General features: G+C 44.2%; 1 protein-coding gene across 2 annotated transcripts in view; it reads left to right on the forward strand.

Annotated features, from left to right (window-relative positions):
* LOC126266669 (zinc finger and SCAN domain-containing protein 5B-like) overlaps window positions 1-4,869 on the forward strand; it is a 58,372-nt gene extending 53,503 nt beyond the window's left edge. For both annotated transcript variants that reach the window (XM_049971088.1, XM_049971089.1), the window contains exon 4: window positions 1,745-4,869. In XM_049971088.1, the coding sequence (XP_049827045.1) occupies window positions 1,745-1,920 (176 nt within the window). In that variant the 3' untranslated portion in view covers window positions 1,921-4,869. The remainder of the gene's footprint in view (window positions 1-1,744) is intronic.
* Window positions 4,870-27,696: the final 22,827 nt, after the last annotated feature.

Genomic DNA, 27,696 nt, shown 5'->3' on the forward strand with positions numbered 1-27,696 from the left:
GCAGCCGCGCTAATTGAGATAAAAACACGCCTCGCTGCCGCCTCCCGGCTCCCAGTTACCGTCGCCCAGGGCCGCAGGGGAGCACCAGCTTTGGACATCGACGCCGCCGCGGAGCGCCGTCAGCGATGTTCAGGTCCTGCGCCGCTGGCCTCTGCAAGGGTCTGATAAATGGAGGCCTCTCTTGTGACTAATAAAGTACGCAATTCGAATGACACAGTATTCTTTTCACTCAAGTCATTGGGCTTCGAATACCAACATCAACTGAGGTGATGAAAGTGACGGGATACGTTCTAATCTCGTACCGGACGTCCTTTTGCCCGGCGTAGTGCAGCAACTCGGCATCCATTCTACGATGCGTTAGAAGTCACTATAGCCGTCCATACATGCGAAACTGTTAAATGTCGTGTGACTAGGGCCTCCCGTCGAGTAGACCGCTCGACGGGAGCAAGTCTTTCGATTTGACGCCACTTCGGCGACTTGCGTATCGATGGTGATGATTAGGACCCACAACACCCTGTCTTTGAGCGGAGAAAAACTGCGACCCAACCAGGAATCGAACCCGGGACTTTAGGATTGACATTCTGTCGCGCTAACCACACAGCTACCGGGGGCGGACTGCGAAAGTGTTGTCTCATTCTTTTCCGATGGGATTCACGTCGAGCGATTTAGGTGGCCAAACCATTCCTTCGAAATGTCCAGAATGTTCTTCAAACCAGTCACGAATAATTGTAGCCCGTGAAATGGTGCATTGTCATCCATAAAAATTCCATCGATGTTTGGACACGCGAAGTAGCTGAGTGGGTGCAAATGGTCTCCGAGTAGCCGAAAATTGCCATTTCCAGTCAGTGATTGACTCAGTTGGACCGGACGACACAGACCACTCCCTTGTTAATGTAGCGGACACCATTATGGAGCCATCGCCAGCTTTCACAGTGACCAGTTGGCTCCGTGTCTTCGAGGGGTCAGCATCATACTCGAATTCTGCCATCAGCTCTTACCTGCTGAAATCAAGACTCATCTGGTTACAGTTTCCCATTCGTCTATGGTGTAACCGGTATGGTCACGAGCCTCTAGGAGAGGCGCTGCAGGCGAAGTCGTGCTGTTAGCAAATGCACTCGCGTCGTTTGCCTGCTGTCGTTCCTCATTAGCGCCAGATTTCGCCGCACTGTCCAAACGGTCAACTACATCGTATGCCCCACATTGATTTCTGCTGTTATTTCCCGCAGTGTTGCTTTTCTGTTAGCACTGACTACTCTGCGCAAAAGCCGCTGCTCTCCGTTGTTACGTGAAGGCCCCCGCCCACTGCATTGCCTGTGGTGAGAGGTAACGCCTGAAATCTGGTATTCTCGGCACATTTTTGACACTTAGGATCGCCGGACCGAGACTCGAACTCGGGACCTTTGCCTTTCACGGGCAAGTGCTCTACCATTTGAGCGACCCAAGGACGACTCACTCCCCGTCCTCACAGCTTTACTTCTGCCAGCACCTCGTCTCCTACCTTCCAAACTTTACAGAAGCTCTCCTGCGAAACTCCTAGTCCCGAGTTCGACTCTCGGTCCGGCACACAGTTTTCATCTGCCAGAAAGATTGAGAGATTGTCTTGTTCTGTTTAACCAATGTTCTCGCACGTGCGGTGTCACGCAGCAAGACACCACACGGGCTGAGGCAGAAATCCGGCTCCAGTTGGTTCAGAGCAGCCCAAAAGCGCCAGTGTGACGTGTTGTGTGCTGTTGTGTGTCCGCAGGTGAGAAGCCGTACAAGTGCTCGTGGGAGGGCTGCGAGTGGAGGTTTGCGCGCTCGGACGAGCTGACGCGCCACTACCGCAAGCACACGGGCGCCAAGCCGTTCAAGTGCCGCCACTGCGACCGCTGCTTCTCGCGCTCCGACCACCTGGCGCTGCACATGAAGCGCCACGTCTAGGCCAGGGCCCGCCCCCGCACCGCCCCCAGCGCCTCCCAGTCACTGCCACCCCCGCAGCCGCCGCCGCCGCCGCCGTCGGCCGCGGCCGAGCCTCTGCGTCCTGCGTCCTCCCGGAGAAGAGGAAGACCGCCGCCGCCCTCCGGCGGGTCTCGGCGCCTCGCCACCCTTTTCCGGAAGTATTTTGGAAGGAAACTGTAGGACACAGAGGACACAGAAAAAGGAGAGAGAGAGATGAATTGTTAAAGAATTATAAATATATATATATATGTATATGTATACAGGGGCCAGTTCATTTAGTGTTAAAAATATTAAACAGCAGTCTTTCCAAGTGCTCGACAGCAAGTGGACGACTCGAATTATGCCAAAAAAGGGGTAAAGAAAACTACGATTAACTGCGTAGTGATTCGAGTGTAAAGTAAAGAAAAAGAAATTAGCTGGAGAGTAATTATTTAAAAAGAAAACGAAGAAAAGTGATACACAACATAAGTATTGTAACGTTGCCAAATGTGAGAAGTGTTACCAGTCGTCGTGTGAGTTGCGTGAGACGTTTGTCGTGGCCAGTCAGCACTCTTGTGTGTGCGTGCGTACTGTGCGTTGCAACCCACGTCCGATAGTGCGTAGTTCCGCGGTATGCGTAGCGTCTGTAGAGCTCCACTGTGAGGAGCGCGGAAAAGGAGATAGAAACGCTGGAAAACGAAATTTTCAGAAACTTTTTAAAAAAAATAAGGAGAGAGAGAGAGAGTATGGTGACGATTTTCTAAGCAGGAGATAAAATTAAAAAAAAAAATCAGGGTTCCTACCAAGAGAGGCGCTACACGGGAATAATGCTCAAAAAAGCTTTACACGAGACGAAGCGTATTTTTTGTCGTGTGACGGTAGAGTAGTGGAGCAGGTGCGTGGCGGTGCGTTTGGGGGCGAGGTGAGCCCCACTTTGTGATGTGGTGTGGTGTGTGATGTAATGTGATGTGAAGTAACGAGGTGTGATACAAGGTATGAAGAGATGCAGTGTGGGGCGGACATCCTTACGTATTAGATGCTCTGTTCAAGATCAGGGTTTCGTCGCCAATAATTTCTAAGACAGTTTTTTCATAATCCAAGATTTTCTAGGTGGTTTAACGAGATGTTTAAAGAATTTTTTTCTCTCCAAACAAAAAAAAAGCTTCTTCCATGTCTACGAATTTTTTTCCAATCATCTTCCCATTTTTTCTTAATATTTACGAGTAAGAAATTTTTTCGATTAAATGAATTATATAGGAATTGAGAAGAGAAAGCAATTTCAGTATTTTGAAATAAGACTGGCTTCTGCGGTTGAGAGAGAAAAGACTTTTGTCAGCAACAATTGTATTGTGGATGTTATTGCGCCAGTACTTTTGTATTTCCGTATCGGGCTCGATAGCAGTGGTTCCTTGTTTGTGGAGCTTTCGAACCCGCAAAAGACCGCCAAAAATTTCTTGACTGACATGTGGTTGCAAGAATTCGAATGTTATTTCTCTTATAGTCTTTAATTGTGCCTCACAAGAGTGGGCCTTGTAATGTAACTGTATTCTTTCTTGCATTTATTGGGCACGACATATTTTTCAAATGTTAGCAGAAAATCAAAATATGTTCGTAGAAATAGTTGTCAAAAGATGTTATGTCACCTTTGTTTTTCGTTGTACGTTAGACATAGGTTTAAGAAACTATTTTTCTTTTCTCCACAGTATACAGCATAAGTGTCCTTGACTGATGTATCCGTAACAACGACTTCCTCTCTCTGAAATAGCCTTACAGACCGTTCGCTTCAGTCTATTTTCACATTCCTCTTTTGAATCGGACTACATTCTTTTATGTCTTTCCGAGTCTTTGTTAATACGGTCGATGAAAAGAAATTATAAAAGTAAAAAAAAGAAAGAAATTAAAAAAAAGCAGTACATGTGAGCTCGAGTGACTGTGACAAGAAATGAATTTATTGAAAGGGAAAGTAAACTAGATTTTTTAGTATTTGTAGTATTTTGTACAGTAAAGGACTTCGCTGAACACGCGAAATCTGTCATTAAAGATAAAATTATGTACGAAGTAATGTATATTTTGTGCGCAGATTTAAGGCACATGCAATTGTGTTTTACAATTTGTAAAATTGTCATACAAATAGACGCTTTGAATGTTACAAAAAAACGAGACAACACACAAACGAGTGAGTAAATAACCAAATTAAAAAAAAAGAGAAAAAACGAGAGGCTATTGTAAGTTTGTTTTTAATATATATTAATAAATATTATTATTATTATTATTATGATTATTATGATTAGCGAGTCAGTTAATCTTTTTGAGTGATCAAAGTGATTGTACAAATAACGCGTCCTCTGCAGCATTTAAATAAGAAAGTGAAAAACCTCATATACTGTTCTTCCGGTGGAAAAACGCATACGGGCGCTCAAATGTTGCAAATGGGCGTAATATCAGAGAAAAAAGTACATCCTATTAATGTTTAAGCAAGATAAAATGAATAATTTGTCATGTTGAATTTTTTAAAAACTGCTTTTTGCCTAGATATTGACGTATTTTTAAGAGATAATTTAAATAGTTATAATTTCTATAAAATATTATCTGTTTTTCCCTCGTCGAGAGACTTAGCGTACTCCGATAAAAGTGAGAAAAGAGTACCTCTTGTCATTTTCTTATCCACTTCCCATTCCACCCATCCCTGTATTTCTTCCAGTCTTCCTCTTTGATATACCCGAGAGCCCTCGACCACTTTCCCCGAAAAAAAAAAGGATTAATGTTTCTCCAAGAAATTTGTTTAAATTGTATTTCACTAGTTTGTGTGAATGCCGGCGGCGGCGCTGGCGGTCGTGCGGATCTGCGCCTGCGCGTTGTAGAGCGGAAGCTGCCGACCACCAGCGGCCTCGCCGAGCATTACTCTTGCTTGTATATCTGCTCACTGCAAATAAACGTACGTTCCTGTTCAGACGCCCGTGCTCATTCTTCTCCATAAAGTCCTCTTCCTTGTCACCATGAGCTGTTCAAAAGACAACACAGGTAAGAAATCATATAACATTCAGTGTCTGGGCTAGTGCCAACAACCACATACTGCGTCTCGTCTGCCTTTCTGACGTGACTGCAAACAGTACTTCCCATCACACACTGGAGCATTTCACGTCAGAAATTTAGATCCTTGCTGACTTTTTGTACACGGACATTAGACTGTGGGCTAAGGCATGTTTCTGCACCTAAATTTTAGTCGCCACATGCTAGAGGTATTCTCAGGGGCTAAAACTGTGTGTGTGGTTATCAGCTACGAAGTCATTATAGTCTCTGAAGATGTCTCCATTATTAGGAGGCGAAATTCTAGGCACAGAAACACCCCTTAGACAGCGGCATAATACTCATGTAACAAAAACCGGAGAAAAGAGGTGTAGAACATATCAATATCAAGAACTGAAATGGAAAACCAGTACCAGACAAAGGTGGAAAAGCTCAAAGGTGAAATGAGTGTATAGAGGGGCAGTGAAATGGAAATGAACATGAGTCTAACATTATAGAAAGGGTAGAGGGCGTAGATGAAGATTAGATGGGAGATACGATACTGAGGGAAGAATTTGACAGAGAAATGAAAGACCTAAACCGAAACAAGACACCTGGTGTATACGACATTCCGTCAGAATTCTTCGTTCCTTGGGAGAGTCAGCCATGACAAAACTACTTCCCCTAGTGTGCAAGGTGTATGAGCCAGGAGAAATATCTAAAAAATTTCAAGAGGAATGTAAGAATTCCAGTTACAAAGAACGCAAGTGCTGACATGTGTGACTATTACTGGGGACTATTTAATAAGTCATGGTTGCAAAATCATTGTTAACAGAAAAATGGAAGAACTGGTAGAATCCTACCTTAGGGAAGATCATTCTTGGGTTCTGGAGAAATATAGGAATACATGTGGCAATACTGGGACCCACTCGTTGAAATGCTACAGGTACCGGATGCAAAATGCAGAGAGCGAAATGTTATTTCCATCTTGTAAGAAACCAGACGGTAACCGCGAAGAGCCGGCCGCGGAGGCCGAGCGGTTCTAGGCGCTTCAGTCCGGAACCGCGCTGCTGCTACGCTCGCATCCTGCCTCGAGCATGGATGTGTGTGATGTCCTTAGGTTAGTTAGGTTTAAATAGTTCTAAGTCTAGGGGACTGATGACCTCGGATGTTAAGTCCCATAGTGCTTAGAGCCATTTTAACCGTGAAGAATTGGAGTTCGTGAAACGGAAGCAGCGACAGCGAATGGAGTGAGACAGCGTTGTAGCCTATCTCCAATGTTATTCAATCTGTACGTTGTGGAGCAAGCGGCAGAGGAAACCGAAGAAAAATTTGGAATAGGAAACAAAGTTCAGGGAGAAGAAATAAAACCTTTGAGGTTTGCCGATGACATTGTAATCCTGTAAGAGGCAGCAAAATCCTTGGAAGAGCAGTAAAACGGAGTGTACAGTGTCTTCGACGATATAAGATGAACAACTACAAAAGAAAAGCAATGATAATGGAATGTGGTCGAATTAATTAGGCGTTGCTATGGAATTAGCTTAGGAAATTAGACACTAAAATTAGTAGCTGATTCCCTTTTTCTTCGGTGGGGGGGGGGGGGGGGGCAGTCCAATAACGGATGATGGCCGAAGTACTGGGGACATAAAATGTAGACTGGCAATGGAAAGAAAAGTGTTTCTGAAGAAGAGAGATTTGTTAACATCGAATATAGATTTAAATGTTAGGAAGTATTTTCTGAAGGTATTTGTCTGGAGCGTAGCCCTGTATGAAAGTGAATCGTGGACGATAAACATTCACACAAGAAGAGCATAGAAGCTTGTGAAATGTGATGCTACAGTGGAATGCTGAATATTAGATCGTGTAATTAATGAGGAGGCACTGTATCTAATTGTGGAGGAAAGAAATTTCTGGGACAGTTTGCTTAAAACAAGGGCTTGATTGATAGGACACATCCTGAAACATTAGGGGATCATCACTTTAGTATTGGAAGGAAACGTGGGGGATAAAAAGTGTAGAGGGAGACAAAGAGATGAATACAGTAAGCAGCTTCATATGAATGCCGGGTGCAGCAGTTTTCGGAGATGAAGAGTCTTTCAAAGGATAGAGTAATGTGGAGAGATATGTCAGACCAGTCTTCGGACTGTAGACGACAAGATTAACAACAACAAAAATATCAAGGAAGTACTCTACATGTTTATTTTAGGTAATTTAAGTGGCTTATAAGACAACACTGCCGACAAAAGATAATTTTAATAAAAATTTTGTGATGTTGAGGTGGGTACTTCTTAACGTCCATACATCTTTGATAATAGACAACACAGACGGGTCCTGCAAATAAATCACACATTATAAAAATCAGGTAGCAAATAGGTCATACACTACGTCCAAAGTATGATTTAGCGATGCACTGTTTCTCAAATTACATGCCACTTCACAACGTTGTAAACGCATGTTTCCGAGCATGAAAAGTAAAGGGCTATTAAGTTCAAAACAGACATTTCCTTGTGTTATTGTTGCCAGATGTCTCAGTCATAACATCTCAGTGTACCTGAGAAGCTATATTCGTTTCTGTAGAACATACACCTAAATCTTTCTGATGTGCTGAACTATGTCTCAGTCTCTCAGCACAGGTAATGGCAGAGAAACACATATTCTTAGAACAACACAGACGTCTGGGAAACTCTACAGGACTCGCAAACGAATGGATCACACGACTCTTTTCCTTTAGCTCGATTGCTGTCTGTGACGAGAGGAACACAAGTTTTTGATCAAGAATTATGTTTGAGAGCTTAATTGGACCCAGTCAGTCACTGATGTCAGTTTGAACTACTTTCAGGTAATTCATTTCTTCCGCTACTTCATCTGAAACGTCACTAATCTGGATAAACCAGTGCGCAGAAATAAGAAACTGTACTTGTTAAGTTCGCACAAAAACCTTATATCGATTTGCAACTTTGGCTGCAGCATTTCAGAACAACAAAGACGCCGTTTGTTTAAATTTCTCTTCAGGATGTTTAATATCACTGCCCACTGTTCCATAAACAAAAGGAAATGAAACAAGCGCTTTGTAATAGAGTGTTCTGTTTTACTGTTTGTCACTATTTAAGAGCAGACAAGGTGCTACTCTTCTCGTCATAAACTGAAACGTCTATAACTTAAACTCGCCGTTCTTACATTCACACCATAAAAAGAGTTTAATAAATGTGTTAGTTGAGTTCCTAGAGTTATATCGAGTCATCTTACAACAGTCTGGGCCACAGGGCTAGAACCTAGGGTACCTCTACTCCACACTTCCTTATTGGGCAGCTAGTTAGAGTTGTTGGTCAGATCCGGATAAACTTGAGGGTTGGATTAATGAGGTCGATCTGCTATACTGACTACCCTGAACGCAGTTTCTATCTATTTTTCCTTACGCGTCCAGCCAAATCCATGGCCAGTTTCCCATCTCCAGCTCAGAAACACGCTACAGAAACAATACTAACTCGTAATCATACACTCTATAGGACTCGCAAACGAATGGAACACACGACTCTTTTCTTTAAGCTCGACTGCTGTCTGTGACGAGAGGAACGCTATTAGGCTGCAGGACAGGAAAGATTGTAGACAAGGTTTGGATATGACATAGCCTATGAGTACAGGAAGTTTCCTCTGTTGGACATAGTCTGAAGAAAATGGAGCAGATCAGTATAAAATCTCTTGATATTGTATTGTTCAATTATGTTCTCTCAACAAATGTGTTTCATATTGAAAGCGGACTAGAAGTGGGTAATTTTCATTGTACTTTTGAATTTAACAGCAATTACTGACTTAAATCAGAATCCATCAACCGTTTTTACATGTCTCAGCCTGCAGGTAAGTCACATCCATACCCATACACCCACCCACCCACCCACCCACACACACACACACACACACACACACACACACACACATACACATACACACACACACAGACATATCTACGCTTTACGACCAGTTGCCCCAGTGCACCTATATTATTCGTGCCATGTTGCTCACAAACTCCACCTCTACTTCTCTAGGTACAATGCAAGACGTTGTTAAATATAGCTATCTTACACACAAAAACGGCAAACATTTTATAACAATTTTATGGAATGTTTTTTTGTTCATTAGTTCTGGCTCCATTGTTCAGTTTATAAAATAATGTAGAACACACGAAAAGTTTTTTCGTGGCGACACCACATAATCTGACTTCAGACTCCTTTCGTCAACAAATCACTGCTGACGCTATACAACAAGCTCTTTCAAAGATGTTGCACTTACAAGCCCTTGACTAGCTGGGCACGTACACAATCTATATACTTATAACATTATTAAAATTATAACGTGGAACTGATAGAGCAGCAAATAAAGTAGAACCAACATTTTATTCTGAACGTTGAAAAGGAATTTTAAAGGAGTATTGGAGCAAGCAGAATGATATCGAAATTCGACGACGACGGAAGCGTGAGTACGGAGCAGGTAAACCAATACGATTATCAATTTCACGCGTCTGTGGCAACTCGAGAAACGATGTCTGACGTTCACAAGGACATATACGAAAATTACACACAGGGATAACATGCCCTTCTGCACTCATGCTGTTAACAGCAGCAACTTGTGATACATTTCCAGAACATCAGGATTTAGTATGTACTACAACTGTCCTATACCTTGATTGAATACATTGATTTCTTTCAAATATTTCAGGCATTAGTATATCAAAGTAGCTGCAACTTAAATGAATATAATCTTTGTGCTCATCCACACATTTATCAGGTCAGCAAGTCTTCCAGTCAGACCTTTGCCACTTCTTTTAAACAAGATTTCTTTGCACGTTATCTTCTTCATGGTCCTATCATATCCGAACAAGTGTTCAGTTCTTATTCTCATACTGTAGCAGTTTTAGTTTTCTGCACATTTTCTTGACACATGCGTCTTGTACAACTCCCTTCATGTACATGATCTTGTATTTTCCTTATTTACGTCTATCTACTGACATCCATGACAGTGTGTCCGGTACTACTATCTGTTCATTTCGCCAATTTTATTTCAAGTTCAAACTGTCGAATGAACAGCGACTATGTAACTAATCTTCTGGCAGTAGTGTTCACTCTAAAACGCGCCTCAGTTTTATGATCGTGAAACCTGGTTTCGCAGGATAGAGCGGATCAGGCTATGGTTGTGGAAAGGGGCAATGGTGAGTTACTGTTAGTTGCACAAACACACACTTTTATTTTCCTAAGAACGACTTAATTACACATTGCCTTAACAGCATCAAATTAAAACAATACGGCTGAAGGCCTAGTTAAGAAAACTTGCGATACCTCCTGGACTGAAGGCCCGAAACCACACCAAAAACAAGAATGGCTAAAGGCCTGAACACAAGTTATTAAAAATTGCTTTAAGGAATACACGCGGCTGAAGGCCTTCAAAAGAGAAAATAAATACTTGGCTGAAGGCCACACTCAAGACATTGAACAACTCAGGAATTAGGGCCAGGATAATAAAAATTTCAGATAGAAATTTTTTTAACAATTAGTTTTCAACAATCAGTTTTCAAATTTTGATTTAAGACGACTGAAGGCCTTATTTTAAAATTAAAACAAAGTAAATTAAGGCCTCGCACAGTACTTCAGACTAAAATGAAAATCACAATCTAAAACCAACAGAACAGTGGTGCTCAGAAGTGTTCCAGGGGTCGGCCTGAGGAGGTAGCTGTAACGTAAGGTGAGTTGAGACAGGCAGCCAAAAGTAAGGTTAAATAATCGGATGGCAACCCGACCCAGGGATGGCTGAAGGACCGACCAACAATCTAATCAATTCCCTTCCGCCCGACCAGCGGCACGGCAACGGAAAGTATCGGCCGAGGACAAAGATACCAGAAGCACTACGTCTTCAAAATGGGTGTCTAAAAACAGCCAAGGCTCAATAACCACTCTAAGAAAAAAATATGAACAAACAACTAAAGACTGTCGAACTGCACGCCGTGCTGGACAGCATCAACACGTGGAGGAAAAACACACTACTGGAAAATTATGCTAACGACCAGGTCAGGTAACTGGGGCGTCAATGGCCACAAGGCAGAAAATACCACTGGTGCACTTCATTGGTAAGTGACAACAAATTTAATACACTCCTGGAAATTGAAATAAGAACACCGTGAATTCATTGTCCCAGGAAGGGGAAACTTTATTGACACATTCCTGGGGTCAGATACATCACATGATCACACTGACAGAACCACAGGCACATAGACACAGGCAACAGAGCATGCACAATGTCGGCACTAGTACAGTGTATATCCACCTTTCGCAGCAATGCAGGCCGCTATTCTCCCATGGAGACGATCGTAGAGACGCTGGATGTAGTCCTGTGGAACGGCTTGCCATGCCATTTCCACCTGGCGCCTCAGGTGGACCAGCGTTCGTGCTGGACGTGCAGACCGCGTGAGACGTCGCTTCATCCAGTCCCAAACATGCTCAATGGGGGACAGATCCGGAGATCTTGCTGGCCAGGGTAGTTGACTTCCACCTTCTAGAGCACGTTGGGTGGCACGGGATACATGCGGACGTGCATTGTCCTGTTGGAACAGCAAGTTCCCTTGCCGGTCTAGGAATGGTAGAACGATGGGTTCGATGACGGTTTGGATGTACGGTGCACTATTCAGTGTCCCCTCGACGATCACCAGAGGTGTACGGCCAGTGTAGGAGATCGCTCCCCACACCATGATGCCGGGTGTTGGCCCTGTGTGCCTCGGTCGTATGCAGTCCTGATTGTGGCGCTCACCTGCACGGCGCCAAACACGCATACGACCATCATTGGCACCAAGGCAGAAGCGACTCTCATCGCTGAAGACGACACGTCTCCATTCGTCCCTCCATTCACGCCTGTCGCGACACCACTGGAGGCGGGCTGCACGATGTTGGGGCGTGAGCGGAAGACGGCCTAACGGTGTGCGGGACCGTATCCCAGCTTCATGGAGACGGTTGCGAATGGTCCTCGCCGATACCCCAGGAGCAACAGTCCCTAATTTGCTGGGAAGTGGCGGTGCGGTCCCCTACGGCACTGCGTAAAATCCTACGGTCTTGGCGTGCATCCATGCGTCGCTGCGGTCCGGTCCCAGGTCGACGGGCACGTGCACCTTCCGCCGACCACTGGCGACAACATCGATGTACTGTGGAGACCTCACGCCCCACGTGTTGAGCAATTCGGCGGTACGTCCACCCGGCCTCCCGCATGCCCACTATACGCCCTCGCTCGAAGTCCGTCAACTGCACATACGGTTCACGTCCACGCTGTCGCGGCATGCTACCAGTGTTAAAGACTGCGATGGAGCTCCGTATGCCACGGCAAACTGTCTGACACTGACGGCGGCGGTGCACAAATGCTGCGCAGCTAGCGCCATTCGACGGCCAACACCGCGGTTCCTGGTGTGTCCGCTGTGCCGTGCGTGTGATCATTGCTTGTACAGCCCTCTCGCAGTGTCCGGAGCAAGTATGGTGGGTCTGACACACCGGTGTCAATGTGTTCTTTTTTCCATTTCCAGGAGTGTAGTTAAGGACAATTCAAGAAGATTGCTGCAAATTTCGCCGAATCCAACACAGCATACATTGCCGCTAGCCGGAAAGGCCCAGGAAGCAACAACACAGCAGTTGAGGTTTTATAAAAGGCTAACTGATCACTCAACTTCAGTGTCCGGGTTCGGCGGGCAACGAACTTTGTAGCTCTCGCAGCTAGTGCCTCACAATCTGACCGCGCATGCACGCCGCCAGTGGTCTCGGCCTGGCCTCGCGCCGCGGAGACCTCCTCGCTGCACTGTCTCACCGACTGACTGCATCCAACACGCAGAGAGCGTTACAATAACTGGCCTGTCAAAATCACAAGCTACACGTGAATCTGCGGAAACACTTCCACAAACAACTCGAACGATACTAAAAGCAGTCACTGAGGAACAACAAGGACGAATCACAAGTCGAAACGCACAGAGAACCCAGAAGCGGTCGGCGACCTAATACACGTAGTCCGATGAGACGACTAACCGAACGACTAACCAAGGTAGTCCCCACTCAATTCATGTGTGTCGGCAACGATCCGGCCACTCATGGCTGTCCGGACCCCACTGCTGCTCTGTTCCAACTCGACTCTTGACACATGGCGACCCGGAAATACTAGCGGTCGCTCCAAAGGTAATAAGACAGCGCTCTTATCGAGAAGAGCCGCTGCTGCCATTCACAGGCAGGCAAGCAAGTCATCAACTTAGTGACACCAGTAAATCGAATAACAAACGAGTTGGCAGGACTATAAACTCAAGGTGACTAGAAATAAACGGCATGAACGCGAACCACGCACAGCTCAGATGGATTATGAGTATTGTGCCCTAGCCCCCCCCCCCCCCTCTACATAATAAATCAATTATTCAATACCCACACCATCGTCAAGACTTAATTCTCAGAAATGTCATAGTTCTTCTCACATTTAGTTAATCAGAGACTGACGAAGGTTATTGTCTTGTGTTGCTTCTCTCCTACCTCCTTTGTTTCTTGAGATAGGTGAAATCTGATTGCATAACTGCTGCTAGCTGTGGCCAAACACAACACATTCAAGTGGGGGTAGTGCAGTATTTATGCATTAGCTAAAAGCTAGCTATTGCACACAAAATAATATTTCTTACATGTATTCAGGTTATCTTTCACAAAAAAGGAACTCACACACCGTATCTAGGCACAGCATCACTGCTGCACTCTTGATCTCTTTTCCCCTCTTCTTCTCTGAATTTGCATAGATGAAAATTTCTCTTTGACATAACTCTCAAGTTGTATAAAATATACGTTTACAAAATTTCACACACACTAAATGTATGAGTCATTCATCATAAAGAACATTACAGTAAATTGAACATGAAACAATTATACAAATATGCAAAGAAAATTTCAATTTCTATACCTTTCAAAATGTGGAACCATTTGCTCGAAGTGTGGTTCTCTGAGTGATTATTGGATACGATGGGAGGCGTTAAAATGGTTTGGCCATTTAAGAGACAGGTTCTTCTGAACGGAATGATAAATGTGCATAATCGTGATTTGGTGTGCAACAGACTAATCGCAATTTTACGGAGACTTTATGTCTGGTGGGAAGCGTACCACTATTTTTAGCACACCATGGCCAATTGTTAATGAACTTGATATTGATGTTTGTCTCATTTGGCATTTATTTCCACTAATGAGACGGGATTTTGCTTCGTATGGCATGAAGTAACCCGACAATACAACCAAGAAAAATCAGCTTATCCCTGTGCTAAATTCCAGGTAGTCGTTGGGATGAAGAGGAGCGAAGAAGTTGAGTTTACCCCAAGTCCTTCGGATTTTCACCAATTTTCTGCTTGTGGCGAACACTGAAAGGATATCACACACCACAAGAAATTCATCAGGAATTCTACACAATTTATCGACGCATGCCCACATGCCCTGCTCATACTGTGGCATCAAGCAGTCAGGCCTGCAAGATGAGTGTCTGCCAAGTGAGTGGATTCATTTTTTATTTATCAAGTAACATGAGCTCTGGTACTCACAATTATGTTACAAATTATTCTCCTGTTTGGATGTTAACCAACGGAAACAGATAACGCACATCTGACTATTAAAAATTTACACAACTCTGATTGTTCACTACGCACTGGCAATACCACATTTTCCTTCTTATTCAACGGCTTTGATCAACACGTGGCCATCGCACTGAATATGAATGGCGAACACATTATACATTCTGGGTATCATGACAACATACTATTCGAAGGAAAAGGCCACCAATCTTTTTCTTTTCACTATCTTATTTATTCCGATAAATTCTATAACCGAGACATACAAATTCTATAAAGTACAACAATAACACATGAGAAATTCCGCCCAGTGGGCATGGATTTATATTGGTGACTCTCTATCTTATGGTCTCGTAATCATTTACCGCTACAGTGCACTTTCTGGATAGGATGGTGGATCTTTTGCTATATCTCACACTTGGACTCCCACACCCATCATCACGAAACTTTCCTCCAGACCGAGTGGTACAAAAAGGAACATGCATAACCCACTGCCTCTGAAACTATCTTGTTACTCTCCCATGCCAACCACACATACTTAAATTTCATGAAATACATCACACTGGCAACATACAATACAAAACAAGGAATAGTCACAACGTTATAATCACATCATTTTCAGCTTTCCCACTTCAATTAAAATTCATCCCAGTTTCACACGACACTGCCCCCCTTCGTAACTTTTCTTTCCTACTACGAAATCTGGAGGATATATGCACGTCTTTCGGTGCAATGGAAGTCAAGTGGGTTTGCTGGATAGACGGCTGACTCACCTTGCTTCACTCTCAGAGTATTATAGTTTGAATCAAGCGTCACACGGAAACATAACACGCAAAGTAATATTAAGAACATATTCATCACACACGCGAGTCCTCAACTGATGCCATGGACGAGTACTTTTCTTTATCCTTTGTCTCATACCCAGATTGAGACTCACACAGTATTCATCACGTGGAAGTACTCGTCTCTAATTTCAAGTCCTGCACACGCCATTTCTTAAATATTTCAAACTTATAGTACACACGCTAGTAATTCAGCTTAACTTAAGAACTCAGAAGTATTTCAACTTATTGCTATATGTGGTTTCATTGTGACCATTGGTCACTTCCGAAGATTACCACGATCCCCTTAATATTACCTGCCTCACATTTAATTCTCCACACAAAAATTGCTGAAATAGAGAAATTATTATTCCAAACTACTCTTAAGTATTTCACATGCATACCATGTCTCCACTCTTTTGTCTTTATGGAGCACACCTAAGACAGGTCTTACCAACACTAGATCCAGCGGCAGAGTGCTGAAACATGGCCGATCTAGCACCTCCGCCAAGGTGGGGGAGCATCAAGCTACCGTATTAGTCAGCCACATTTCAGGCAGCTCAAAGCTCAGGTAAATTTCATCTCTTTGGTTCCAACAAAGGTGACCAAAAGACTGTATCAAAGATGACCATATATTGCACATTCACTATCTGCAGTTAGCAGAAGACCATACATTCATTCATTTCACAGATCTCACCAAATTGGAGGAGGGATTTATTTTGTGGGAGTGCACATGTAATCAATTAAATAAATAAATTGTCATTCTTTCCTACACTGGTATCCGGCTTCGCTGTATTAATTGAAATTGTGTTATTATTAGAAAAAAATATGTTGTTCTGACAAGAATAACAAGAATGTTGTACCTATTTTCAGTGTCGGGTGGTACTGTACCCTTTCAATAATTGTGGCTAGAACCGCAATAAGTCTTATCCACAGAATTGTAGGCCATTTATATTGACTGTAGGAATATGCCAAATCATTTGGTTTCAGCATTGCACCATGACCAATTCACTAGTCCCTGTCTCTAACGAACTGGCAGTTCCCTCATGGCCCGACCTGGTTAAGTTACGAAATAAGAAATTTATGAAGTCTCTCGAGTCTGATAATGGTGCTGACATTTAAAAACCGTACTCGGAATGAAAGTTGAGGTGGGCTGGTTGATAATGATACTGCTATGTTTGTTGTTTAATTTGGTGCAGGATTTCGATTAAAATGGAGTTTGGCTAGGAGTTGTGCAGGTGTGGAGTCTTGACTAACTACAATTTAATTTTATTAAGAGGTTGAGCTATGCTATTATTACCATAGTACATGTGCAAGACAAAACAAACCATGAGATCGGCCTCAGTTTCCTAACTGACTTAAAATCAGGCCTAAAAAATAAGCCTTCTACCAACAGTAATAAAAAGGCCTTCAGGTGGCACCAATGAGTATACGATCAGAAAATATTAATCCAGTATACATACATCACCAAATATAAGTATTTCGCCCCACTTAGGTTAGCTTAATCGAAGAGGCACTCAGTATACTCCAGAACGAACCACTGTAGTCAACAAGGTAGCACAAGGACACCTCTCTATGAACAACACCCTTAGGCCGACACCGAAAACGTGCACAATCTGCGATGACACAATAACCAAACGTTTATCAGTTATCAAGGCACATAGAAAGGCACCTTGAATCATCAAATGCTTATCACTAAAACACAATTTCTCAGATAATTCAATACTTTGCATTAGTGAGGCCCCACACGGTCTTACCATGTTTCATCAAAATACAATACACTTATAGTTTGTTCAGAAATTCCCGTTGAAAACTTCTAAAACTTGTAGAGCGGAGCGAGTAGATATTATTTTAAATTGGAACCATGTCCGGATACGTACCAGTTCCTGGTATAACTATTTGAAATCGTGTTGGTAACACGAGCACTTTTACAAGTAAGCTGATTAGGCCTCACACGGTACATCACTCGTTTTACAGTTTCTGTAATTAATAGCCGAAAAAATTGTTCTTGCACCCGTTGACGGGTTCTCTTCAACGTGATTCGGTAAAGCCTCTACTACTTCAGATGTGCGGTGTCTCCTTGAAGCTCCACAGTCTTTCCTGCTGACTTTGAAGGTACCCTTCATCGAAGCCGTTGCGTGATTATGACAGAAGGGTTATGCTATGGCGTCGGACGTGGTGGAGAACGATCTTGATAAAGGTGACGAGCAATTCTTCCATTACCGTGGGGTAAGCCATTCACAAGAATGGTATCGGCGTATTCTGCAGACGTGTGCTCAACCATGTTGCTCTGACACTCACAGAGAAGACAGTAAGTCTCGGACCAGTTCAGAGAGGTAGGATTGGCGTCAAATAACATCAGCCGATCCACGCAACCAACACACACCATGACTACCCTGTAGAATATCTGCCTCGCAAACATGTTTTTAAACGGCAGTAGAGCGGAAACGGCACTTATTCAAAATATTATGTACTCAAAACCCTCTACAAGTCCTAGAAGTGTGAAGTGAGAATTTCCGAACACCCTGTATAAAAGGCCCCCAGATCACAGGATCTGTGTCAGCCACGTTGTATTTAATCAATTCAAAGCCTTGGCTGTACAATAGTGCCACCACAGACTCAAATGTCAGGACAACAGAACGGTGCACGTCACTCCTCGTAATGGAAATCTGTCTGCCGCAAACACTGCTTGACTCCTTACTGCCGTATCCTTTGGATGTACGGAGCAAACACCATATACTTCAACCAGACGATGCCTGGCCCCAACAGCAGGTCACAGTGTTGCCCGTTCGCAACCACACAGCCTTGCTGCCTCCATTATGTCTACTCCGACTCCGGGCGGCACTGTTGAGATCTGTTCAAGATCACTTTCGTCGGCTAATTCGAACTGCCACATCACTGCTGCTGCCTCGCCTGAAGGCTACAGCGTCCTCAGACTTCATGGAATCGCTTTCATATTCGCCGCTCCATGGGCCAATCATGCCTTTACAGAACAAAGCATGCCACGCTTGGTTCCCCGTCGCCGAGCTGAACACATGTCTGCCACAGACCACGACCCACAGGCACTGGCTCCCAGATGATGTGACATATTCTGTCTCGGTCTTCCAATGGCCTCTTGCAGTCCCGCACCACCACAGCTAAAGTCGGCATGGCTCTCAGTCCATCGAACTGGCATGAATGCATACCCTCAGCAGCGGCATAGACACAAGAGCCGTCCTGAAGCTACCATTAGGCAAGAGCTAAAACAGCTGTGCTGCAAGTAGGAAATTTGTGTCACATTAGTACTATTATTTTTTAAATCGTTTCTTCTTTTTTATGGACTTGCAAACATGTTTGGGAATGTCTGTGGCTGCTCTAAACTACTTCAGTTGCAACAGAATTTCGTATAAATTCATTACATTAAATTAGTAAACAGCACACAGGGAACATGAAAAGGTAACAAATGTGTTTAATCAGTAACGTAAATCCACACTGAAATCAGTTACTTTTATTTTCTGCTCTTTTCATTAAACCGGATGCAGTGGCATACGCCAACTTTCTGAAGCATAGTCATTAGTTCATTATGTTAACACTATGAAGACTAACACGTGCTGTAAGCTCATAAAACAAAATGTTAGTCGCCCATTTCAAAGTGCCTACTGTTCACTCTGAAGCAAAGTAGGTGTTGCAGAAGTGGTACCAGGCAGTTACGTGGCCCTCCGCTGCTGATGCAAGGAGTATGTGACTGTCAGTTGTATGGAATAAGAGCGGTAAGATGGTTTGACGTGGAGACGTGCATGTTTGAATGCGTCCATGACCACGCCATGAATGTAGCAGCCCAGTTTCTGGTGCACCAATGAGGACTGTCCAAGGTTTCTGTAAGGAATGACGTAACACAGATAGTCACTGAAATGGGGACAGGACTTTGGGTGTGAAAAGATCCTAATTGACAGCGACTGGAGACGATTATGACGCCTTGTTAACGACAGTTAACAAAACTCGACAGCAACAGCTGCTACCAGGGAATGAAAGTCGATCTCAACCAGTTTTCGATCTGTGAAGGGAAGTGCACACAGCGGAGAGTTGGAGCAGGGTAACTCTCTAAAGACCATTGCTCACAGCAGTACATTGGTCCAAACAATACAGAAATTGACCAGTAAATGACTGGAGGTATATAGTGTGGACAAACAGTCACGATTTCGCCCCATTTCAAACTACTGCAAAGTGTCAAGTGCATCGATCGCCCAATGAAGTGTTTAGCCCACAGTGTGTGGAGAGTGTACTTAAAACCCGAATGGGTTGTGTTATGTTTTTGGGGGTATTTTTCAAAGGATGACTTGGGTCCACTTATTTACAAAGGTTATTCGGAACGTAAGGAACGATCGGTCGCGAAATGGAAAATACAGTGAAAATCTGATGAAGCTTTGCACAGATGCGTTGGGCTCTGTGTCTAGTACGCCCGTTGATCACACCATGCCGCTCTTTTCAGTTCTGAGCACACAGTGAGACCGTGAAGATAGCTAAAAATCAGCGTTTCCCGCCAAGTATGAGCGCCTGGTGAAAGATTCCGCCTGAAGCTATGCAATCTACATAACATAACTGTCACGTGGTTCGTTCTACACTACAATTCTCGGTCGCACTCTGCAAGGGCAATCAAGGTGCTCCTGCAGCGTTTTCGATGGGAAGTGTTCGATCACTCACAATACAGCCAGTATCTCTGCTCAAATGAACCGCTGACTATGAAAATATTTTGATATAGACAACGAGCGGCATTCGGGAGTAGAAAATTGTCAGGAAGCACTGGTGGCTGTATTCTATTACGAGGGAATTGAAAAGTTGGTATAACGCTACGACAGATGTCTAAGTCTGAGAGGCGACTATGTAGAGAAGTAGCTGGAAGGTGTAGCTAACGATTGCAAATAAAACAGTTTTGATTTTCCTGTGGTTTCCAGTTCACAACCTATCGTTGCTTGCTTTCCGAATTAGACTTTGTATTTACCTTTAACACGACCCATGTGTTGCTCTTTCTTCTGCATCTTTGTGATGAGTGTGCTGTAAATGCTCCCGTCTTACAAGATGACAACAGTCATGTACACAGGGCTGCATTCATATGCTACGGGTGTGAGGATCTTTCAGGCACCCTGTCACACTATAATAGGGTCGCTGTATCGCCCGATAGTAATGCTATAGAAAATGTCTGAGTCTATTTTCAACAGCTGGTAAAATACAACAATCGGCATCGCCTCAGTTTGGTAGCTCTACGGGATCTTCAGTAAGTGGTTTCAGCTGATTACAGCGTACCTGAAGAAACTTATAGAATCTCTTCCCCTTGGAATTGAGGCCGTTATGTTAAAGTCGGTGCTATACGGTATTAGCGTGCTTTAACCTGGGCGTGACTATTTTTTTATTCTTTTTAATGTGCGTTATAATAGGGTAGTTTGCGTCTGTCGAGAAAAAGGAACGTACACAAACTGATACAGAAGGAAAAACGATATATCTGGAATCAATTATAAAATGTGATAATACATTACTTGTGATGAAAGTATGTATTAAGTATTTATTTTCATACAAACGGAAAGCAGGAAACATGTTGCCAGACATGCAGCTCTGATTCACACCAAGATCTGTTTTCGTGACGGGATAACTGATAGGAGAATCAGTTGACGGTCTGGCACAGTCTGTGTGGGAGGAAGTACACAGCGAACGCATACACCACAGGAAGGAATTATTTAAAGTGAAACAATTTCATTGCAACTCTTTTTTTAAAAACAGTTTGGGTCGTATTCGGCCAAATGATTGGTACTGTAACTCACAGCTGCCGTATCCTTTGGGAAGGGAAACGGATAACAAGACACTGATAGTATTCTGAATTGGAAACCCCCTTGTCCCAGTCCCAACTGACTGGGATCTAGCTGATCAGATTCGAGCTCTCTCACAGTTGGACTAACAACTCAGACAAGAAATGAAAATATTTTATTTGTTATCTCCAACCGACAGAAGAACCAGATTCTAGGGACCATCATAGTAGACCGAATCCACACACTGTAGATTACTGTTGTATAGGTTGAGGTGCACCCATCAGAATTAGTAGTGCCCCTGATGAAAATTTAAAAACTTAAGCAAGTAAATTAAATAATAAAATAATCAGTAAAATAGAGTAGCAATTATAAGAATTGAATGGAAATCCTGTAAATACTTAGTATGGTAAAGATAGGTATGAACATCTGTATTGAACTATAAGATGAGATATGTATTATGCTAGTGTTTATTTATGCCAAATCGTAGTTTCATCTCCTACATCTGCTGTGTCACATCACATTTATCTGTTTACACGTAATTCCTTGTAAGTTACTATTGAAGGCAATAAATAAATAATACATAAATATGTTATATTCAAAGAGTTATGTATTTTGTTAAGTATAACACATCATGGAATTTATAAAGAAAAAGAAAGAAGAAAACAGAGTTAAAAAGGAGACAGAGAAAAGGCAGGTAAGATGTTAAAACATACGTAACACTGATTCCGTTCAGACTACAGACGGTGTGTTGAGAGAGATGCACAACAAATTTATGAGAGAGGCAAAACATTAAACTTGATATAGGACTTTACACATTACGTGTTGTAACACAAAAATGCTGGACTACTCTCTAAGCAAACTAACAAAGTGCTCTTTTTATTTTTTAAAAAAAAATGTGGCTTACGAATACGGGTAACTCGCTACTGAAGGACTCTCTGAACCATAGGATCATGCTCCGTTAAGAGGTGCATAACAGTAATTACCGACAATAGCCTCGAAAGATAGATGTCAATAATTATAGCATAAGTCACTGACATCCTTGTATTTCAGAATTATCGAGGATGCACCGAATGGCTATAATTCAAGTGCAGCTACCCAGGGAAGTGCAATTTGAGCTGTAATTATCGTATGCCAGCGAAACATTTTATTGATGATAATTCACTAACGTGGACCCGATTTTTTAAAACATGTCTGTATTTCAGTCAACCATATGATACTCAACAACCCACTACCTCACTCATACACTCATAAGGGGGTCCTAATTCTACATCTACATTTACAGTTACTGCAGCTAATTGTTGTAACTACAGTATGTGTATTTTATTCCACTATAGGCATTTCTTGTTTTAACTATCGTTGTTTGCTCTACATATGACATTTACTAATAAGTTATCTACGTGTTTAGTGCGCTAGTATCTATTGTCTGATTCTATGCTAAGTTATAAGCTGCATGGTACTTAAGAAACTAAACTATACCACCTGCAGCGTTCCAGGTATCCCAGTGTGATATAAACCTACATTGATGGCCGTGTACACGGAGCTAATCCCAGTGGGCACGCCCCTGGCCCAAGATCTTGAATTCGCTGCAGTTTACCTACTATTATTTTATCCTATTTTAAATCTACATCTAACCCACAATTCCTAATACTGCAGTCATAATCGGTGAGTTGTCCAGTCGGTGAGACTGATGTACCCTCTCCGTAAAACCAGGACGTGACAGATTCCAGCCGTAAGGCAGCTAGCCAAGTCCACGCCCCAGCGGTACAGGACAGGTGCACTATTCTTAGTCAGTGTGTTATTCTAATCGTGGTTGTTCCTTAGAAATTCTTTTAGAAAATTGCTTGATCTCATTCACAAGTTCACTGAGGATCTTGAATGTGTCTTGTTACCTGAGCAGGTGCTAAGCGTCGTGATTGGGTAACTATTATCCAAGCCGAGATGCTACATCGTGAAAAAGGGGGCATTTGAGCACCAAATGGTCTGGAGTGCCCTGTATAGCGTCACAGCCACACGATGGTGTAGCCCGCTTCCCGAACCATGCTTGATATGCCGGACATGGTGCATGCCTGGTGAGAGAGTGCAGCAGTCCTCTGGTAGATTTGAAGTTCTTGAGCTGCAGGTGCTCCTTGGTATCTGGTAACAACTCATGAGTTCTGCACCCTGTTTCATCTTCATCTCACTGTTCCTCCCGTAGTTCCTCAACCCTTCTTCTAACTGCAGCTTTATCTCCTACCTGAACACCCACTATTTCAACTATTTTCACCCTTGCCTTTCTTTAACTAATACCATGCTGCTTGCTCTCTGATTTTGATATCAAGAGGACAAAGTACCAGTACCTCTAATAATGCCCCCGCCTCCAGGAGTCGTTCTGTATGCCCCTACTGACCGCAAAAGCATGTTCCGCTGCATCCTTCTCACAGCCATGGCACGCATGACCCTCGTGAGTCTATGTTCCCAGACTCCCAAACCATACCCTACAATGGATGTTAGGATGCTGTTGTGGTTCAGCTAAATCAGGTCTGCTAATGAGACATCTCATCTGAGTCATCTCCTTCTTTATCGTCAGGCAACAGGAGGAGGACATCGGTGGTCTCCCGCCACGATTCCGTCACCCAGTTCCGGTCCCTGGTGATGACAACACCATTGGTGACTTTATTTTCTCCCATACCAACTAGTATAGGAAGCCCATGGATCTGTAGCAAATTGGCTTTGCACGTATCAACTCCTTAACCTTACTTCCCTTAGGTCCTTCTGAAATTGTTCTCTAGCTTCCTGGTATTGATGCACCAGAGTTGCTTTTCGTCTCAAACGACACCCCGCTGGTAGTACCTCTTCACCCTCCTTACATATTGAAGCATCTGCCTCAAATCAGCTGACCATGGTGATGGAGATGCTGAAATGGTTCTCCTTCCAGTTGGAACATCTGCCTTCATCTCCCTAGTAACTATAACAATTTGTCCATTTTATTTGGACTGTTGAGCTCCGTGGCCGTGGATAATGACATTTCACTGAAAAAATACGGCAACCAGCCACTTTTTAATGCGTTTTTTTTATTATGGGCGCTCCCAATTGATCCTAATGTAACTGAACTTAAGCCCCCCTCCCCCCCCCCCGCCCCCCGCCCACCTCATGTCTCAGTGGCACTCCATATCACACGGTAAGTACACTATTAGATTATGGTCACTAGTGGTAACTTTGTACAGTATATTCCAATCCTTTAACTTGTTTGCAAGATTTGGTGTTACTACCATAACGTCGATGTTTGTGCACTCGCCCCCTCCCCCCCTCTAGGTGGGAGGGGATTCCCTTGTCTATTAGCAACCATCAGTTGTAGCGCCATGACAGTCTCATCTGCCTTCTCTCATCCCGAGAGCCACTGAACCATATCCGCAATCACAATAGATCTGCGCCCCTACAACGACGTGGCCACCTGGACCAGCTGGTCTAAAAACTCATCAATTTCTCTCCCATACTGGAAATACATATTAACGAGGTATAGTACCCGGACAGGTGACTGACGTTCCGCGACATTACAGTGTCTCTCAATGCCTTATTTATCACAACGATTGCTGCTTATGAGTCAGATCATTTGCCAGTTTGCAGCCATAAATGGGATTTGCCCAGCGGGGGAATACAGCTCCTGCAGACAGAGCACTTGAGACTCCTCTCCTCCACCACTCTCTGAAGCTCCTGCATCACCAGTCTCCCGTTGTGCACAGTGATCGGTCTCACTTCAAAACCGGTGGTCATGGGAAATACGTATGGACATGTCACTCTGGCCACACATCCAGTCATGTGCTATTCGTCCATTGGTTAGGGCAGATTGATTATAAAGTTCTTCCAGGTCGAACTCTTCCTTCCTTCTATGGAGACTTTTTTGACCAAATCCCCCAGGGCCCCAAAGCCAGTGGGGAGATTCATTGTCTTCAGCTGTATCCTGTCCACAGTCTGCGTTACTGAAAAGGTGACTTTTCTCCCATACTGATGGCCAACATGGACCATGTGCTGCAGAGCTGTCGTTAGGATGGCTGGCCCCTCCAGGCCTGCTATCTGCACTACATGTACCCTAACAGTGTCTATCCCCAAGATTCTTAGGTGAGGTCAATCTGTTGTTAAGCCACTTATACTGCTTATGGTGGTTACCTGCACTTGTTCTCTTTGAATCGTATAATTCTCCATTAGCATCGGTCAACTTCCTACCACAGGATGCTCTCCTGGTCATTCCCGGTCTTCATACGACTTCTGTCGCTGGCTTCTAGGAGAGACAGCTCCTTCTGGACCACAAGGTTCAGTTTCAATGTATACATCTACCAACATTATTCTCTCAGTTCGAGACCCAGCAATCTTCTGCATAAATTCCTTAAATCTACTGGCCCTCACTGCATCCCTTCTCCTATTGCTCGGGGACTTCCTCTTAGTCTTTTTGTGTTCAGACATGGCCTCAGCCATAGTCAGTTCAGAAAATGAGTCGCTGCTCTTTCGTCCTGTAGGTAGGGCAGCTCCTCCCAGTGGTGTTGCAGGTCTTTTTACCTCTTCGGCTGCAGGGAATGCAAACCCAAGTTTTACTATAATTTTTGCATTTGTGATCCTCAGGCACACACCTGGAGCAAACCGGGCTCCTACCACAGTGCTTATATACGTGGGCCAGATCACCGAAATTGTGGCAATGAGTTACCACCTGATAATCTTGGACTTTTATTGCGTGAAATCTGAAGTAGGTTTTACACGTAGTGGTTAGTTTCCTGCACATTTTGCCGGAAACCACGGCACCTTCCCGAGCTCCAGTTCTGAGGTGCAGTATTAATTCATTTTTAAAAGTTTTCACATCCATTTCATCGAAGTTTATGTCACATATTGTTTCATATATTTCATTATCCTTTAGCGTACCAGGCACATCGTAGAATATTACTAGTGGATTCCGCTGCTTTGGCGGCTCACCCTTTCCGCTTTGCTCAGTTTCTGGTCGTTGAGAATTTTATTTCTATCTTCTTTATCATCAGCAATAACCACGTTCTTTGTCGACTTCGTTGATTTTTATTTTGTGTTTCGCAGGGTTCACCACTGTAGTGCAAATCTCGTGCACTTTCTTTGTGTCTTGACCAGGCAGGGGTCATAGAAATACCGCCGTGTCCGGTCTTTGCGACACTTTCGATATTGTTTCTTTAGTTGTTTGAGGCTTGCGGGCTACTCGCGCAGCCACTCCTGGCCATGTTTTCGTTGGCTGCTTGCGCAGCTGCTCATTGGCTCTCTCCATTTTTTTTAACTCGCGCCTCGAGCTTCGCGCTTGCGATACCCCAAACGGCGAGTTCATTCTTAATAGACAGGACTGCTGTTTGGCTTATTTTACCGTTCTTAACACAGTCCAGGATCTGAGTTATCCTGGCATGTTTTACAAAACCGTTTCCACCGTCTGTCCCAGGCCCTCTTCTGAGGAAGGAACAGGTAGCACTGAAGCCCTAGAAGTCGCACTCGAATCACTCGTCTCTTGGTCAGCCATCATGATTGTTACACGAGTGAAAAACGGTGGGAGCCCGTCTCTTGCCCTGGACTGGTTCCTCTGGCACAGGGGGACTGCTGCAGCTCGCCCACCCACCTCTCCAAGGGTAGTCCTGAGCTGCCGGGTTCAGCACACTTGTCGCTAGAACCTTGATCCCCTTCGACGACCCTGTCACCGACGACTTCACTCAGCACTCGTCGGCAAGTACACCCCGCATTCTGGAGAGGCGGATGCACCGCTCGCCCTACGCCGCCTACTAGCTCGAGCTTCCACCTCTCAGCCAAGAACCCACTCCTACCCAGTCGTTCAGTGGTCTGGATCCGTCTAACGTGGCCCAGGTGATGTCACCACCCCCTGGGTTTGGCAGAACACACGCGAGTTACCCACGGGAGCGGCGAAGCATCCGTGTCGACATGCGCCGAGATCCCACGCCGACGAACGAGGTCGCCGTCATGCAGAGCACCTGGTGTTCTGTACTCCGCGCGAAGAGGGAGGAGGACAGCAGCCGCCCAGCAAAGAGGACTCGCCCACGACTTGAGCAACACGCGCCAGTCTAGCAGCCCTCTCAACCCTCTCCCAAGGGACAGATTTTCGGTCTATGGACACAGCTTCTCCCCCCCCCCCTCCCCTCCTCGCCACACTGTGCCACACAGCCTTCACTTTCGCAGCGGATTGGGTATCAGCTCTCCCTTCTGACGCCAGACAACGTCTGGGCGGGGCCGGGAAACGCCGAGCTTGACGTCTGGCACTAAGGGAAGGCGGAAAGGGCTACTTCACTCCCCATGTGAGGCTCAAAGTAGCCGGTCGGGGTAACCGGCGAATTGCTCGACATTTCGATAGGATCAATATCAGTATTCGACAATTTTGACAGTCAAACATAAAGAAGGAAGCGATCAACTAGTAAGACGAAAGAACGTAAGGACCGGGAAACTGTCAGACAAAAACTCAGAGACCCAGGTTCATGGTTATCGTCGATCCGACGTGCAGCTAGTGCTTCAGTGAACGTAAGAACCATGAGTAGGTGGCTCACAGAAGCATGCTGAGCTCATGGCGTCTCTCGCGCCTACTAAGCTGCGT

The sequence above is a fragment of the Schistocerca gregaria genome, chromosome 4 (genome assembly GCF_023897955.1).
Source record: "Schistocerca gregaria isolate iqSchGreg1 chromosome 4, iqSchGreg1.2, whole genome shotgun sequence".
Taxonomy (NCBI): Eukaryota; Metazoa; Arthropoda; class Insecta; order Orthoptera; family Acrididae; genus Schistocerca; species Schistocerca gregaria.